Raw genomic sequence first — 19,376 nt, forward strand, 5'->3', positions numbered from 1 at the left:
CAATAAATTGACAAATCTTTAGCTATATTGAACTAGAAAGAAGACTCAAATTACTAAAATGAATGGAATGAAAGAGGGGCCATCACTACCAGCCTTACAGAAATAAAGATTATAAGGGAATGTTATGAAAAATTGTATGCCAGTAAATTAGATAATGTAGATAAAATGGAAGAATTCCCCCAAAAGACACAAACTTCTGAAACCTCACTCAAAAGGAATAGAAAATCTGAATAGACTTATAACAAGTAAAACAATCAAATTGGTGTAAAAAACTACCCACAAAGAAAAGCCTAGGCCCATGTGGCTTCACTGGTGAATTCTACCAAATGTTTAAAGAATTAATACCAATCCTTCACAAACTGTTCCAAAAATTAGAAGAGAATAAAACACTTCCTCACTCATTTTATGAGACAAAACTTATCCTGATTCCAAAACCAGGCAGACATCACTTCTTGTGATGAAACTACAGACGAATATCCCTTGTGAATATAGATGTAAAAATTCTCAATAAAAATTAGTAAACTGAATACAGCAACATTTAAAAAGGGTTATACAGGGCTTCCCTGGTGGCGCAGGGGACAGGGGTTTGTGCCCCGGTCCAGGAAGAGCCCACATGCTGCGAAGCGGCTGGACCTGTAAGCCATGGCCACGGGGCCTGCGCATCCGGAGCCTGTGCTCCACAACAGAAGAGGCCACAACAGTGAGAGGCCCGTGTACCGCAAAAAAAAAAAAAAAAAAAAAAAAAAAAAAAAGGATTATACACACCACAAAGTGGGATTTGTCCCAAGAGTGCAAGGTTGGTTTAACATATGAAAAATCAATCAATGTAATATGCCATATTAAAAGAATAAAGGACAACATCACATAATCATTTTAGTAGCTAGAAAAATCACTTGACGAACTCAAACAACTTTTCATGGTGAAAACACTAAACAAATTAGGTATAGAAGAGAACTCCTTAACCTGATAAAGATCATCTATGAAAAACACACAGCTAATTTTAAACTTAATGATAAAATGTTGAATGTTTACCTTTTAACATCAGAAACAAGACACGGGTGTATATTCTTGCCATTTCTATTAAACATTGTACTTGTGGTTCTAACCAGGGCAATTAGGCAAGAGAATAAATAAAAGACATCCAGATTGGAGAGGAAGAAGTAAAATTCTATTCACAGATGACATGATTTTGATATAGAAAATCCTAAGGAGGGTGGAGGGAAACTATTAGAACTAATAAATTAGTTCAGCAATGTTGTAGGATGTAAGATGTAAAAATCAATTGTATTTCCATACATTAGCAGTTGACATTCTGTAAATAAAATTAAGAAAACTATTTCATTTACAGTAGCATCAGAAAGAATAAAATACTTAGAAATGAATTTGACCAAAGATGTATAAGCCTTATATTCTGAAAACTATGAAACATTGTTGAAAGAAATTAAAGATGGCATAAGTAAATGGAAAGACATCCCATATTCATAGATCAGAAAACTTAATATTATTAAGATGGCAATACTCTCCAAAATGATCTGTATGTTCAGTGCAATCCTATCAAAATCACAGCTGGTTTCTTTGCAGAAATTAATGATCTAATCCTAAAATTCAGATGGAAATTTATGGGCCCCAGAATAGCAAAAACAATCTTGAAAAAGAAGGACAAATTTGGAGGACTCACATTTCCCAACTTCAAAACTTACTACTAAGCTACAGAAATCAAAACTGTGTTATGATGTAAGGACAGACAGACAGATCAATGGAATACAATTGAGAGTCCAGAATTAAACCCTTATATTTGTGGTCAATAGATTTTTGAAAAAAGTGCCATGACAATTCAATGGGCAAAGAATAGTCTTTTCAACAAATGGTGCTGGGACACCATGCTTGATATCCACATGAAAGTTGAACCCCTACCTCATAATATATACAAATATTAACTCAAAATGGATATAGACCTAAATGTAAGAGCTAAAACTATAAAGTTCTTAGAAGAAAGCATAGGAGTATATTATATATGAATCAAAAGCTCAAGCTAGAAGAGCAAAGTTGATAAATTACACTTCATCAAAATTAGAAACCATTATGTTTCGAAGGACACCATAATGAAAATGAAATAACAGCCCACAGAATGGGAGAAAATATTTTCAAATCATATATCTGATAAAGGACTTGTATCTAGGATATATAAAGAACTCTTACAACTCATTGAGAAAGACAAATTTGAAAATGGGCAAAGAATTTGAATAGACATTTATCCAATGAGGATATAAAAATGGCCAATAAGCACATGAAAAGATTTTTAACATCATTAGTCAAAAGAGAAATGTAAATCAAAAGTACAATGAGATACTATTTCACACCCATTGGATTAGCTAAAATAAAAAATAAAAATGGCAGACAAGAAGTGTTACTAGGATTTGGAGAAATTGGAACTCTCGTACATTGCTGGTGGGATTGTAAAGTTGTGCATCCACTTTAGAAAACAATTTGGCAGTTCCTATAATGTTAAACAAAGAGTTATCATATGACCCAGCAATTTCACTTCTAGGCATATACTCAAGAATTGAAAACAGAAGTCAACACAAAAACTTGTACACAAATGTCCTTAGCAGCATTATGCATAATAGCCAAAAAGTAGAAACAACCCCAATGTTTACTAACTGCTGAATAGATAAACAAAATGTGGTAGGTACTGTCCTTACAATGAATATTATTCAGCCATGAAAAGGAATCAAGTATTGGTACATGAATGAACCTTGAAAATATTATGCTGACTGAAAGAAATCAGATGCAAAAGGTCACATATTTATGATTCATATGATTCCATTTATATGAAATGACCAGAACAGGCAAATCTACAGAGACAGAAAATACATTAGTGATTGCCAGGAGTTGTGGGTGAGGAGGATGGAGAGTGACTGCTGATGAATATGGGTTTTTTTTTTTAAGTGCTGAAAATGTTCTAAAATTAGATAGTGGTGAACTATCTACTGAAAACCACTGAATTGTACACTTTAAAATGGTAATTTTTTTATGATCTCATGTTTTATTATTATTTATGTTTATTATTTATATTTCAATAATTTATGTTTATTATTTATATTTCAAAATTTTAGGAAAATTAAGTTCACCTATTTCTTTTTACTTATTTAATGTGGCTATTAGAAAATTTTGAATTATATATGTAGCTCACATTATATTTCTATTGGACAGTGTTGTTCTAGACCTTACAAAGAAGACATGAAGACTTTTTGTTTTAGTTTTATTTATTTATTTGGATTTTTAAATAAATTAATTTATTTTTGGCTGCGTTGGGTCTTCGTTGCTGCATGCGGGCTTTCTCTGGTTGTGGCAAGTGGGGGCTACACTTCCTTGTGGTACGCGGGCTTCTCATTGCAGTGGTTTCTCTTGCTGCGGAGCATGGGCTCTAGGTGCATGGGCTTCAGTAGTTGTAGCAGGTGGTCTCAGTAGTTGTGGCTCATGGGCTCTAGAGCACAGGGTCAGTAGTTGTGGCGCACAGGCCCAGTTGCTCTGCGGCATGTGGGATCGTCCCTGACCAGGGCTCGAACCCGTGTCCCCTGCATTGGCAGGCGGATTCTTAACCACTGCACCACCAGGGAATTCCCAAGACATGAAGATTTTTAATCATCAACTTCCTGAACCTATCTGAGGGATTTCACAACCGCTTTGTAACGTAAATAGCAATAAAAACTTCTGTTAGGAGAAATAGTACCTGACATTTGCTTCATAAGCTGGAAAGTTTTTAATGCGTACTCTGTCATTTGATCTTCCCACCCTCCCAGGAGGAAGGCAGGAAGAGGTTATTATTCCCATTTTACAGATGGAGACACTGAGTTTCCGGAATGGGAAAGTACTCATCTAGGGCTAGGGACCCTGGTAATGGACCCCTGGACCTCAGGCACTGGCCTTAGGTCTCTAGATCCTTTATACCATAAGCCCTCCATCTGCCCTCCACCCCTACCCCTATCCAAATTTGTCTGGCACAAGCAACGAGAATCGTTCCAGTCTCCCTCAGGGCCTCCAAGCTGATCTGAAACACTTAAGAGAAGTATGTCAAGTCCAGCACCTCCATCCCATGGGTCACAGCTGTCACCACAAAATGGCAGGTTGACATTTTGCAGCTCTGATCTCCTTGACCAAGCTACTGCAGATTTGGTCTCACCCCTGAGATTCTGATGTAATCAGGTCAGGGTTGGGGCCTGGGTGTTGGGACTTTTGAGGACTTCCCTGATGATTCTAGCGTGCAGCCAGGGTTTGGAGCCGCCACCCCAAGCCAATGGTCACAAACAATCAGCTTGTGGGCCAAATCCGCATCCCAGACATGTCGTGTTTGATTCCTATACGTGATGAATGCATGCTTAAATTGGATTAAGTTGTCAACATTTAAAAGCATGGAATTTTTACTTAAACCTGGATTTCTGGCTTCCCTTGAGGACTGAGGAACTCTGGCAACTGGGCCTGCATTCCTGTGTGGTGGCCAGTGGCTGGAGCTGAGCAGTGGCTGCCCCTTTACCCAGGGCAGGAGTTCTCCAGTTCCCCACCGTCCATACTACTCCTTATTGTCTCACACTAGGCCACATCATTTATTTTCAATATCTATCCATCCCTATAGGGCTGCCCTGTAGGGCTTTCCCTTGCAGGCTGGGAAACTGAGGCCTATTGACAACTAAGTGTGGGAACTCAGACCTTCTTAGCTGTTGATTAAGCTATGCTAACTTCTCTTTCTTTCCCAGCCTGAGAACATACTGTGTGTCAATCAGACGGGACACCAAATTAAGATCATTGACTTCGGGCTGGCCAGAAGGTAAGGGAGTTTTATTTCGGTGGTTTGACAGAGCTCCTTGGAAACCCTTGGTGGCTCTCTTGGACATGGTTACCTACAACTCAGCCAATTTTTGAGTTTTGGGACTGATATAAGAAAGCTCTCTCACTGAGGCTGGCAGCCTTTACAAAGACTGCGTAGAGAGGCCTCGTTACTACTGCAGGGGGCGGCTTTGTGCGGCGGGCTCTGCTTCTCCTTAAAAGGCTGTGGGATTAACAGTATTTCAAACCACCTGTGTGAACAGAGAGGGGAGTGATAAAGGGGGTCACTGAATGGGGGTGCTGGGAAGCTCCTTCTATTCATCCTGCAGGCCTCCTGGGGCCAAGATGTACTGGGCTGTGTGATGCATTCATCACCAACCCTGCCCTCCAGAAAATGACTAGGTTAAATAGGATGGTGCCATGGGTAAGTGGTTCTGGGCACTCAGGACTGGATTAGATCTTGGTAAAATGGTGATACAATGCAGTGCCCGCTGATATGGGCAATAATGAAGTTTAAATGAGATAATACATCAACAGTGGAGACCCATTCTATGAGGGTGATTAGGTTCTCAAGTTTCAGTGCATAAAGAGAATATCATATATAATTTAAAAAACATCTTAAAGTCCCTTAAAACGCCTAAAGCCTAGTGACATATAGTTTTACTGTTGGATCCTCATGCTTGATGAACACCGTGTCTCTGCAGGGCTCTTGCCCATGGCGTGCACAACCAGTGGTGTGGCTGTAGCAGACCCTTGGCATTGGGGAGGGCATCCACAGTCTGTGAAGATGGCAATAAATGTATGTTCATCCTCCAGGCTTCCTCCAGAATTCTATTTCCACCAAGAATGACATTTCTCTGAGAATCACATACTTTCTAGATATGTCTTCACACCACGGCTTCAAATCTTGAAATGTTCTTACTCTAATGGTCATTTTCCACACAGAAGTTGTTTTTGTCACTTTCGGAGCCTTGCAGCATCTACCACTCCATCCACAAGGGGGGAAAGGAACACTTCATCCCCATGGTGGCAGAGCCGTGCCTGAGCTCAGCCTCTGGTGTCCAGCACTGGCCTCCCAGAGGGGGCGTTCAAACCCACAGTGGTGGTCCTCCTAGGTCACTTCCCCACTGGTTGGAGAGGTAAATGTCACCTCTTTGCAGGTGTGAAAGGTACATTTTCAGGGCCCCACATGATGGATGGGAGGCTAAGTGTGGTATTGGAGCAACAGCAGAGGGAAGTTCTTACCACCGCGCTGTACCTTCAGGGTCCACACTACACAGCATACTGCATTTCATGAACAGTCCCGAATCCCCCAACCCACTCAATCCATAATGTAAAAAATTTGCTTAATATTTTCCCAAATAATGTTGTATAAAATTGGGATGCATCCTATACACTTGCACACCTTATGCACCAGGGCATGATTCTCAACCTATTTTTCATGTCTCCACCTGCCCCACAAAGAGCCTTTTTAACCATTTCTTTCCTAATCCCTCAGTCCCTTCCTCATGAAATGTAATGCCACAGGTGTATTGTGTATCTGTTTATGTACTGTGGCCCTTTGGAGAGCCGCAGACCGTTGTAATAGCTAAGATTTTTTTGCCCTTCCCCCAAGAACCACTGTTCCCTCACTGTGGGGCAATATATTCTTCATTCAGACCTCACACACTAGTGTATGCAGGACCCTACCAAATGCCGGGTGACCAATTGCCAAATGAGGATTTACAGTGACACACTGTGAATTCAGAGCAAGAAGTAACCACCTGAGGTTCCTGGAGTCTGGGACGTCTCTGAGCAGCCAGAATAGACGAATGGACAGGGTTTTGTTACCTGCAGGCAGTAGTGTGCTGGTAAATGTTTAACAACCCGCTGCGGCTGGGGCATGAGAGGAGGTGGGGTTGATTTGTAACCTTTGCTAACTTTGGCTGATTTCAAGCTACCAACATGACGTCACTGAGTGCAGAGTTGGGAGGAGACGTGCACCATTGGCTCTCAAGCACCCGTGAGAACCGGCTCCAGCACGACTCTGTGTGGAGGGTGGCAGGAGGGATAGTGTCAGTTAGGGACCAAGAATAGGATGCACACTGTGCATGAGCAGGCTGGCCTGGGGAAGGCAGGAGCTGTGGGTGGGACTGGGGAAGGAAGACACAGTAGAAGGTGAGGGCACTAATGGGGCATCCTGAGTAGGGAGGCTCAGATGTTGGAATGGTATCCAATAGGCCATTGAGTCTCAGATGGTGAGAGGTGAAAAGTGTTGTAGGCCAATTTACCGAAAATCGATTAGTCAAAATCTATTCCCAATACACACTACTATATATAAAATAGATAACCAACAAGGGCCAACTGTATAGCACAGGGAACTATAGTCAATATTTTGTAATAACCTATAATGGAAAAGAATCTAAAAAGGAATATATATATATATAAAACTGAACCACTTTGCTTTACACCTGAAACAAGCACAACATTGTAAATCTATATTTCAATAAAAAATTTTAAAAAATCTATTCCAAACTGTCAGTCAAATTTGTTAATCTGGTTAAGGGCATTAATGGCAATAATTTTTTTTTTTTTTTTTTTTTGCGGTACGCGGGCCTCTCACTGCTGTGGCCTCTCCCGTTGCGGAGCACAGGCTCTGGACGCGCAGGCTCAGCGGCCATGGCTCACGGGCCCAGCCGCTCCACGGCATGTGGGATCCTCCCAGACCGGGGCACGAACCCATGTCTCCTGCATCGGCAGGCGGACTCTCAACCACTGCGCCACCAGGGAAGCCCAATGGCAATAATTTTGCCAGTGGGAACAGAGGTAGAGGGCAAGTTCAAGAAAATAAACACAGGGAGCCTTATTTTTAATTTTAATTTTTTAATTTTTTGGCCGCACAGCATGTGGGATCTTAATTCCCTGACCAGGGATCGAACCTGCACCCCCTGCATTGGGAGCACGGAGTCTTACCTACAGGACCACCAGGGAACTCCCAGGGAGCCATATTTAAGAGAAAGCCACCCATGAAAAATTGCTGGGCACTGGAGAAGTGCAGGTGTCAGAAAACGTGATACTCAGGAAATTACACTTAGTGGAACTGGGCTGACAGGTTCACAGGTTCTGGCTGTGAGATGAAAGGAAAACATCAAAAGCATCCTCAATAGTCTGGCAAACTGGTCATTCAGCAAAAAGATTCTTTGGCAAATTGGTTTTTGACAAATTGGCCTGCTTCCTGGGAAGTGTGTCCTTCTAAAAGAAGGGATCTGTGGGGGGAATGTGCAGTTTGAGAGAGCATGCTTTATGCTCCGGAATAGTTAAATGTTTGTAAAGAGGGAGGAAATGACAAATTTTCCCCATAACACGAATTATAGAAAATACAGTTGTATTTCTGGGTGGGACTATGAGAAGGCGCTGAGATTCTGAGTGCAGGTATGACCCCCAGTAGAGTAGGGCCATACAAATCTTCAGAGACTCTGACATCTAGCAAGAGGGACCAGTTTTTTGTTTTTTTGTTTTTTTTTGCGGTACACGGGCCTCTCACTGCTGCGGCCATCGTGGAGCACAGGCTCCGGACGCTCAGGCTCAGCGGCCATGGCTCACGGGCCCAGCCGCTCCGCGGCACGTGGGATCTTCCCAGACCGGGTCACGAACCCGCGCCCCCTGCATCGGCAGGCGGACTTCCAACCACTGCACCACCAGGGTAGCCCAAGAGGGACCAGTTTTACACCAGGCTGGGTGGTGAGAGTCATCAGTGGGTCTAAGTAGGGACATGTCAAGGGGTCGAGAATGGAGACAGAATGGGAAGTATCTTGTTTAATTATCTTGGTCTCCAGAATGTTGAGTGCAGGGATGAGCCTCCTGACTCCCAGTCCAGTGCTCAGACTGGAATCTAAGCCCATTTCATCAGATCCTTTGGCAGGGCAAGGAGTTGCCTATCACAAACCTTATGAGGCTGCAACCTCATATGTGACCTTATGATCACAGAGGGCCTTGCGCTGGGAATCTGGAGAGGGGGGTCTTAGTGGATATTTTGACACAGCTTTGGGGTGGATGGATCAGTTAACTATTGCTACAGTACTGTTGTATAACAAATCACCCCCAAATGCAGTGACTTAAAACACCAATTGTTTATTTTCCTCCACACATTTTCGAGTCAGCTGGGGAATTAGTATGCTGGACCCAACTTATACTAGCTTATGATAAGGAATCTTGTAAGCCAGTTGTTAAACATGGCCATTATTAAAAATTAAGTTGTATAAGCTTACAATTAAAGAAATTATTTTAAAACAAAGATGTTACATTTTAAAAAGTTAACACTTCCTAACTATTTCACTACATTTCACAGTTATTTATGTTCATGAGTTTATTTATGCCGATTGTTACCTATATGGTGGAAAGACTATAGAATAGTGTGCTATTGCCGATCTCTTCCCAACTCTTCATTCAGTGACATGGTGATGGTACTTTTAAATCAGACACGGTGAAATCAGTATTTACACGATTGGCAAATGCTATAAATCAAAACTTAAAAGAAATCAGATAGCTGGTTATTAAACTTTTACCCACAGACCACTGGTTGGGAGTCACTGATCTAGGCTGAATTGAACTGGGCTTGGATGCAGGTCAGTGAGGACAGGTCTGTTCCAGGTGTGTCTCATTCTCTTCTCATGGTGATGGCCGAGGAGCAAGAGGGCACGCTCCTACAGCCTAGCTTGGAATTGGCCCACTGTCATGTCTACCCACATTCCACTGGCCAAAGCAGCTCATGTGACCAAGCTCACCATCAATGGGATGGGGCAGTATATGCCATCTCTAGTGGAAGGAACTACAAAGTCACATGATACAGGATGTGGCTGTAGGGCAGATGAAGCAGTGGAAACAGGAATGCATCCTGGGAAAGGGACATCCAGGGGCTGAGAGCCTGGACCTTCTCTCCTCAAGGGGAAGCCTGTTCCTCTCAGTTTGGCTCCTTGGCCCTGAGGCTCCAGTCAGGTGCCAGTGCAGGGGAGGAACAGACTGCCAGAGGAAGGCTCTAACTCTCCTCCCCTCCCTGGCTTCCCACCACAACTCAGCCACCAAGGTGATCTTTGTTGCTCTTTCACTGGATGAGTATGGTCTGTGTTGGCTCAGGGTCTGCATTTGCCTGACTCTCAGCAAATTTGGAAAAGAAGAGACTGTATTTTGAAAACGCACATCCCTGATTTAAGGGAATCAGGCACATTGGCAGGATATTTATTTTATTCTTCTCTATTTCTCAATTGCCTCATCTGTAAAATGGGGACAATAAACTTACCTACTTCATAGGGTTGTTGTGAGAATGAGAAGTTTATATAAGTAAAACTTTTAGCATGGTATCTGGCGAATAGGAAGTGCCCATTAATTTTTTTAAATTAACACTTCATTTTTTAGAGGAGTTTTAGGTGCACATCAAAATTAGGGGGAAGGAACAGGGATTTCCCATTTATCCCCTGTCCCCACATGCAAAGCCTCCCCTCATCACCATTGATAAGCCTACATTGACACATCATAATCACCCAAAGTCCACAGTGTAAATTGAGGTTCACTCTTGGTGTTGTACATTCTATGGGTTTGGATAAATGTATGATGACATGTATTCATCATTATAGTATCATACAAAGTATTTTCACTGCCCTAAAAAGCCTCTGTGCTTCACCTGTTTATCTCTCCCTCCTCCCTAATCCCTGGCAACCACGGATCTTTTTACTGTCTCCACAGTTTTGCCTTCTCCAGAATGTCATATATTTGGAATCATACAGTATGTAGCCTTTTCAGACTGGCTTCTTTCACTTAGCAATATGCTTTTTTTTTAACTTTTTATTTTATATTGGAGTATAGTTGATTAACAGTGTTGTGTTAGTTTTAGGTGTTTTAGGTGTACAGTTTTGCTGTACACCTAAAGATATCTATACAGCTATATAGGTGTATAGATACACCTATATGATTCAGTTATACATATAGGTGTATCTATTCTTTTTCAAATTCTTTTCCCATTTATGTTGTTACATAATATTGAGCAGAGTTCCCTGTGCTATACAGCAGGCCCTTGTTGGTTATCCATTTTATTTATTTATTTTTATTGGAGTATAATTTCTTTACAATGTTGTGTTAGTTTCTGCTGTACAGTGCAGTGAATCAGTTAATGTATACATATATCCCTTCCCTCTTGGACCTCCCTCCCCCCAGCCACCCCACCCATCTAGAACATCACAGACAACCAAGCTGATCTCCCTGTGCTATACAGCAGGTTCCCACTAGCTATCTATTTTACACGTGGTAGTGTATTTATGTCACACCTAATCTCCCAATTCATCCCACCCTCCCCTTTCCCACCGTGGCCACACATCCATTCTCTACGTCTGCCTTTCTATTCCTGCCCTGCAAACAGGCTCATCTGTACCATTTTTCTACATTCCACATATATGCATTAATATACGATATTTGTTTTTCTCCTTCTGACTTACTTCACTCTGTATGACAGTCTCTAGGTCCATCCACATCTCTACAAATGACCCAATTTCATTTTTTTTTGTGGCTGAGTAATATTCCATTATATATATGTTCCACATCTTCTTTATCCACTCCTCTGTTGATGGACATTTAGGTTGTTTCCAGGTCCTGGCTATTGTAAATAGTGCTGCAATGAACATTGGGATACATGTGTCTTTTTTTTTTTTTTTTTTTTTTTTTACATGTGTCTTTTTGAATTATGGTTTTCTCAGGGTATATGCCCAGTAGTGGGATTGCTGCATCGAATGGTAGTTCTAGTTTTAGTTTTTTAAGGAACCTCCATACTGTTCTCCACAGTGGCTGTATCAATTTACATTCCCACCAACAGTGCAAGAGGGTTCCCTTTTCTCTGCACCCTCTCCAGCATTTACTGTTTGTAGATTTTAAAAGTTCTTCCATGTCTTTTCATGGATTGATGATTCTTTTTTTATCACTGAATTTATTTATTTATTTTTTAAAATTTTATTTTATTTATTTTTTTATACAGCAGGTTCTTATTAGTCATCCATTTTATACACGTCAGTGTATACATGTCAATCTCAGTCTCCCAATTCATCACACCACAACCCACACACCCCGCTGCTTTCCTCCCTTGGTGTCAATACGTTTGTTCTCTACTTCTGTGTCTCAATTTCTGCCCTGCAAACCGGTACATCTGTACCATTTTCTAGGTTCCACATATATGCGTTAATATACAATATTTGTTTTTCTCTTTCTGACTTAACTTCACTCCATATGACAGTCTCTAGATGCATCCACGTCTCTACAAATGACCCACTTTTGCTACTTTTTATGGCTGAGTAATATTCCATTGTATATATGTACCACATCTTCTTTATCCATTCATCTGTCGATGGGCATTTAGATTGTTTCCATGACCTGGCTATTGTAAATAGTGCTGCAATGAACATTGGAGGGTATACGTCTTTTTGAATTATGGTTTTCTCTGGGTATATGCCTAGCAGTGGGATCACTGGGTCATATGGTAATTCTATTTTTAGTTTTTTAAGGAACCTCCATACTGTTCTCCATAGTGGCTGTATCAATTTACATTCCCACCAACAGTGCAAGAGGGTTCTCTTTTCTCCATACCCTCTCCAGCATTTGTTGTTTGTAGATTTTCTGATGATGTCCATTCTACCTGGTGTGAGGTGATACCTCACTGCAGTTTTGATTTGCATTTCTCTAATGATCAGTGATGTTGAGCAGCTTTTCACGTGCTTCTTGGCCATCTGTATGTCTTCTTTGGAGAAATGTCTATTTTGGTCTTCTCATTTTTTGATTGGGTTGTTTTTGTTTGTTTGTTTGTTTGTTTTTGTGGTATGTGGGCCTCTCACTGTCGTGGCCTCTCCCGTTGCGGAGCACAGGCTCCGGACGCGCAGGCTCAGCAGCCATGGCTCACGGGCCCAGCCACTCCATGGCATGTGGGATCCTCCCGGACCAGGGCACGAACCTGTGTCCCCTGCATCTGCAGGTGGACTCTCAACCACTGTGCCACCAGGGAAGTCCTGTTTGTTTTTTTAATATTGAGCTGCATGAGCCGTTTATATATTTTGGAGATTAATCCTTTGTCCGATGATTCATTTGCAAACATTTTCTCCCATTCTGAGGGTTGTCTTTTTGTCTTATTTATGGTTTCCTTTGCTGTGCAAATGCTTTTAAGTTTCATTAGGTCCCATTTGTTGATTTTTGTTTTTATTTCCGTTATTGTAGGAGGTGGATCAAAAAAGATCTTGATGTGATTTATGTCAGAGTGTTTTTCCTATGTTTTCCTCTAAGAGTTTTATAGTGCCCACTCTTACATTTAGGTCTCTAATCCATTTTGAGTTTATTTTTGTGTATGGTGTTAGGGAGTGTTCTAATTTCATTCTTCTACATGCAGCTGTCCAGTTTTCCCAGCACCTCTTATTGAAGAGACTGTCTTTTCTCCATTGTATATCCTTGCCTCCTTTGTCATAGACCATAGGTGCATGGGTTTATCTCTGGGCTTTCTATCTTGTTCCATTGATCTATATTTCCGTTTTTGTGCCAGTACCATATTGTCTTGATTACTGTAGCTTTGTAGTATAGTCTGAAGTCAGGGAGTCTGATTCCTCCAGCTCCATTTTTTCCCCTCAAGACTGCTTTGGCTATTTGGGGTCTTTTGTGTCTCCATACAAATTTTAAGATTTTTTGCTCTAGTTCTGTATAAAAATGCCATTGGTAAGTTGATAGGGATTGCATTGAATCTGTTGATTGATTTGGGTAGTATAGTCATTTTCATAATATTGATTCGTCTAATCCAAGAACATGGTATATCTCTTCATCTGTCGGTATCATCTTTAATTTCTTTCAACAGTGTCTTATAGTTTTCTGCATACAGGTCTTTTGTCTCCCTCGGTAGGTTTATTCCTAGGTATTCTATTCTTTTTGTTGCAGTGGTAAATGGGAGTGTTTCCTTAATTTCTCTTTCAGAATTTTCATCATTAGTGTATAGGAATACAAGAGATTTCTGTGCATTAATTTTCTATCCTGTAACTTTATGAAATTCATTGATTAGCTCTAGTAGTTTCCTGGTAGTATCTTTAGGATTCTCTATATATAGTATCATGTCATCTGCAAACAGTGACAGTTTTCCTTCTTTTTTTCCAATCTGTAGTCCTTTTATTTCTTTTTCTTCTCTGTTGCTGTGCCCAGGACTTCCAAAACTATGTGGAATAATAGTGGTGAGAGTGGACATCCTTGTCTTGCTCCTGATCTTAGAGGAAATGCTTTCAGTTTTTCACCATTGAGAATGATGTTTGCTGTGGGTTTGTCATATATGGCCTTTATTATGTTGAAGTAAGTTCCCTCTATGCCCACTTTCTGGAGAGTTTTTTATCATAAATAGGTGTTGAATATTGTCAAAAGCTATTTCTGCATCTACTGAGATGATCATATGGTTTTTATTCTTCAATTTGTTAATATCATGTATCACATTGATTGATCTGCGTATATTGAAGCATCCTTGCATCTCTGGCATAAATCCCACTTGATCATGGTGTATGATCCTTTTAATGTGTTTTTGGATTCTGTTTGTTAGTATTTTGTTGAGGATTTTTGCATCTATATTCATCAGTGATATTGGTCTGTAATTTTCTTTTTTTGCAGTGTCTTTATCTGGTTTTGGTATCAGGGTGATGGTGGCCTCATAGAATGAGTTTGGGAGTGTTCCTTCCACCTCAATTTTTTGGAAGAGTTTGAGAAGGATGGGCGTTAGCTCTTCTCTAAATGTTTGATAGAATTCACCTGTGAAGCCATCTGGTCGTGGACTTTTGTTTGTTGGAAGATTTTTCATCACAGTTTCAATTTCGTTACTTGTGATTGGTCTGTTCATATTTTTAGTTGCTTCCTGGTTCTGTCTCAGAAGGTTATACCTTTCTAAGAATTTGTCCATTTCTTCCAGATTGTCCATTTTATTGGCATAGTGTTGCTTGTAGTAGTCTCTTAGGATGCTTTGTATTTTGGCAGTGTCTGTTGTAACTTCTCCTTTTTCATTTCTAATTTTATTGATTTGAGTCCCCTTCCTCTTTTTCTTGATGAGTCTGGCTAATGGTTTATCAATTTTGTTTATCTTCTCAAAGAACCAGCTTTTAGTTTTATTGATCTTTGCTATTGTTTCTATTTCATTTATTTCTGCTCTAATCTTTATGACTTCCTTCCTTCTGCTAATTTTGAGTTTTGTTTGTTCTTTCTCTAGTTTAGGTGTAACATTTAGGTGTAACATTAGATTGTTTATTTGAGATTTTTCTTGTTTCTTGAGGTAGGCTTGTATAACTATAACCTTCCCTCTTAGAACTGCTTTTGCTGCATCCCATAGGTTTGGATCATGTTTTCATTGTCATTTGTCTCTAGGTATTTTTTATTTCCTCTTTGATTTCTTCAGTGATCTCTTGGTTATTTAGTAATGTATTGTTTAGCCTCCATGTGTTTGTGTTTTTCACATTCTTTTCCCTTTAATTGATTTCTAATCTCATAGTGTTGTTGTCAGAAGTCATTCTTGATATGATTTCAATTTTCTTAAATTTACTGAAGCTTGATTTGTGACCCAGGATGTGGTATATCCTGGTTAATGTTCCATGTACACTTGAGAAGAAAGTGTAATCTGCTGTTTTTGGATGGAATGTCCTATAAATATCAATTAAATCTATCTGGTCTATTATGGCATTTAAAGCTTGTGTTTCCTATTAATTTTCTGTTTGGATGATCTGTCCATTGGTGTAAATAAGGTGTTAAAGTCACCCACTATTATTGTGTTACTGTTGATTTCCTCTTTTATAGCTGTTAGCAATTGCCTTACATATTGAGGTGCTCCTATGTTGGGTGCATATATATTTATAATTGTTATATCTTCTTCTTGGATTGATCCCTTGATCATTATGTAGTGTCCTTCCTTGTCTCTTGTAACATTCTTTATTTTAAAGTCTATTTTATCTGATGAGTATTGCTACTCCAGATTTCTTTTGATTTCCATTTGCATGGAATATCTTTTTCCATCCCCTCACTTTCAGTCTGTTTGTGTCCCTAGGTCTGATGTGGGTCTCTTGTAGACAACATATATATGGGTCTTGTTTTTGTATCCATTCAGCCAGTCTGTGTCTTTTGGTTGGAACATTTAATCCATTCACGTGTAAGGTAATTATCGATATGTATGTTCTTATTACCATTTTCCTAATTGTTTTGGGTTTGTTTTTGTAGGTCCTTTTCTTCTCTTGTGTTTCCCACATAGAGAAGTTCCTTTAGCATTTTTTGTAGAGCTGGTTTCATGGTGCTGAATTCTCTTATCTTTTGCTTGTCTGTAAAGCTTTTGATTTCTCTGTCAAATCTGAATGAGATCCTTGCTGGGTAGAGTAGGTTCTTCTCTTTCATCACTTTAAGTATATCATGCCACTCCCTTCTGGCTTGTAGAGTTTCTGCTGAGAAATCAGCTGTTAACCTTATGGGAGTTCCCTTGTATGTTGTTGTTTTTCCCTTGATGCTTTCAATAATTTTTGTTTGTCTTTAATTTTTGCCAATTTGATTGTTATGTGTCTCGGCATGTTTTTCCTTGGGTTTATCCTGTATGGGACTCTCTGAGCTTCCTGGTCTTGGGTGGCTATTTCCTTTCCCATGTTAGGGAAGTTTTTGACTATAATCTCTTCAAATATTTTCTTGGGTCCTTTCTCTCTCTCTTCTCCTTCTGGGACCCTTATAATGCGATTGTTGTTGCATTTAATGTTGTTCCAGAGGTCTCTTAGGCTATCTTCATTTGTTTTCATTCTTTTTTCTTTATTCTGTTCCACAGCAGTGAATTCCACCATTCTGTCTTCCAGGTCACTTATCCGTTCTTCTGCCTCAGTTATTCTGCTATTGATTCCTTCTAGTGTAGTTTTCATTTCAGTTATTGTTTGTTCATCTCTGTTTTTTTGTTCTTTAATTCTTCTAGATCTTTATTAAACATATCTTGCATCTTCTCGATCTCTGCCTCCATTCTTTTTCTGAGGTCCTGGATCATCTTCACTATCATTATTCTGAATTCTTTTTCTGGAAGATTGCCTATGTCCACTTCATTGAGTTGTTTTTCCAGGGTTTTATCTTGTTCCTTCATCTGGTAGATAGCCCTCTGCCTCTTCATCTTGTCTCTCTTTCTGTGAATCTCTTTTTTGTTTTTTTTAAGTGTTGAATACTATTCCATTTTCTAGATGTACCATACTTTATATTATCCATTCTCCAACTGAAGGACATCTTTTTTGCTGCCCATTAAATTTCAGCTAGAAGTTTTCTTCTTTTTCAAGATTGATTCTAAAAACCAACTTTCTCCAACCCCTTTCCCCATACAGCCACCAATTCTCTTCCTAGCCTTCCTTAAACTTCATGTCCAGAATACTTTTTCTAGATCTTTCTCTTTTTGTAATTGTATAAAATACACATAACATAAAATTTACCGTGTTAACAATTTTCAAGATTAGTTACAGTAGTCTTTAGATATGTTCATATTTTTGTGCAACCAATCTCCAGAGCTTTTTTTACCTTGCAAAACTGAAACTCTGTACCCAGTAAATAACTACCCCTCATTTTCCTCCTGCCTTCAGCCCCTGGAAACCAGCATCCTACCTTCTGTCTCTGAATTGACTACACTGGGAACCTCATATAAGTGGAATCATACAGTATTTGCCTTTTTGTGACTGGCTTATTTCACTTATTGTAATGTCTTCGAAGTTCATCATATTACAACATGTGTCAGAATTTCCTTTCTTTTTAAGGCTGAATAATATCATATTGTATGTATATACCACATTTTGTTTATCCATTCATCTGCTGATGGACACTTGGGTTGCTTCCACATTTTGGCTATTCTGAGTAATGCTGCTATGAACATGGGGGTATAAATATCTCTTCAAGACTCTGCTTTTAATTCTTTTGGATACATACCCAGAAGTAGGATTCCTGGATCATATGGTAGTTCTTTAAAAATTTTTTTTGAAGAACTGCCATACTGTTTTCCATAGCAGCTGCTCCCTTTTACATTCCTACTGACAAGGTTCTAATTTCTTCACATCCTAGCCAACACTTGCAATTTTCTATTTTTTTCTGATGGTGTGAGGTAATGTCTCATTGTGGTTTTGATTTGCATTTCACTGATGATCAGTGATGTTGAGCATTTTGCCTCTTTCTATAACTCCTATCGTCTTCCCTTTAACTATGATGCACAATAGAGCAGTCCTCCCCACACAGCTTCTACACAGGTTGTTTGTGCTCATCCGTGTGACTGCAGGCCAGTCACATAAGATATATTGATCTTCCCTCTTTTTCAGATTGTAAATACCTGGAGGAGGAGGAGGACTGTGGTTTTCTTATTCTCCACAGTGACTTAGGAAAGTCTGCATTTAGGGCCTGGGTGTGTGATGATTTCCCAGTAAACCAAGTGTGGTGGGATGTGATGTCCAGAAAACATGGCTGACAGCAAAGGTTAGGGAGTGTTTAGCGCCCCCCAAGGAATTAGCCGGGCATCCACAACTTCTCTCAGGGCTCACTCCCATTGTCCTCTGCACCTCTCCTCCCCAGGTACAAGCCTCGGGAGAAGCTGAAGGTGAACTTTGGCACTCCCGAGTTCCTGGCCCCAGAAGTCGTCAATTACGAGTTTGTCTCGTTCCCAACGGACATGTGGAGTGTGGGAGTCATAACCTACATGCTGTGAGTGCCCAGGGGCCTCACGCCCCACTGGGAATGGGGGCCATTTGTCTTAGTTTGGGTATCCTTAGAAGCAGCAAGAATTTGAGGGCAAGGAATTTATTGGGGAGGCATCCCTAAGAAAAGCCAACAGAGAAGTGGGGAAGTGAAACGGGGAAGGAAGGCAGCCAGTAAAGTGTGTGTGGTGGAGTCAGTAACCACTGTGGGCACCTGGAGTTTAATCCTGCAGGGAACTGGGGACCACTGTGGGACACCCACTCAGAGCTAGGCCAGCTAGTGGGGGAGGGAGTTGGGGTATTAATACACCGACTCTAATCAGTTGTTGCTAGTGGGCTGGTCCCAGAATTATTAATTCCCTGAAACTTCTGGGTGGATAAATCAGCTTCCACTGGAGAGAAAGCCCTCTGGCAAAGAAATGCAGGTGCTGTGGTGCAAGTGGGACTGGAGTGCATTGAAGTGGTAAGGAGAGGGGAGGGCAGGGCAGGGCACAGCTCCTGCATCTTCTAACTTTGTCCTTCTGCTCTGCACTCCCTGTTTTCTGTGGGCTGAGGAAGCAGAGTTAGGATGGGCTGAGAGGAGATATGTACACAGACTAAATGTCCTCTTCTCTCTCCAACTGTGGACATCCCTCAGCTATTTCCTCAGAGGCCCAACAAAATCAAGCTTTGCTCCCAGTCTTATTATTACAGTTTAACTCTTTCCCCACACTTTGTGTGTGTGCTACACCAGGTTGGGGAATATTGTGGCCCAAGGCCAGCCAGTGAAGTTGTCTCATCTCTCTGCCCTCCTCTAGAGGAGCCTAATAAAGCCAGTTTTCCTTTGGCCCCTGAGGCCTGGGTAGTCTCAGAGACATG

At 40.6% G+C, this 19,376-nt stretch overlaps 1 protein-coding gene across 1 annotated transcript in view; it reads left to right on the top strand.

Annotated features, from left to right (window-relative positions):
* MYLK3 (myosin light chain kinase 3) overlaps positions 1-19,376 on the top strand; it is a gene marked incomplete at both ends in the record, with an annotated part of 43,811 nt that overhangs the window by 21,770 nt on the left and 2,665 nt on the right. The window contains 2 exons of the mRNA XM_082863445.1: positions 4,755-4,825; positions 18,397-18,525. Of these exons, the coding sequence (XP_082719571.1) occupies positions 4,755-4,825; positions 18,397-18,525 (200 nt within the window). The remainder of the gene's footprint in view (positions 1-4,754; positions 4,826-18,396; positions 18,526-19,376) is intronic.

The sequence above is a fragment of the Leucopleurus acutus genome (assembly GCF_964270905.1).
Source record: "Leucopleurus acutus genome assembly, chromosome: 20".
NCBI classification, from domain to species: domain Eukaryota; kingdom Metazoa; phylum Chordata; class Mammalia; order Artiodactyla; family Delphinidae; genus Leucopleurus; species Leucopleurus acutus.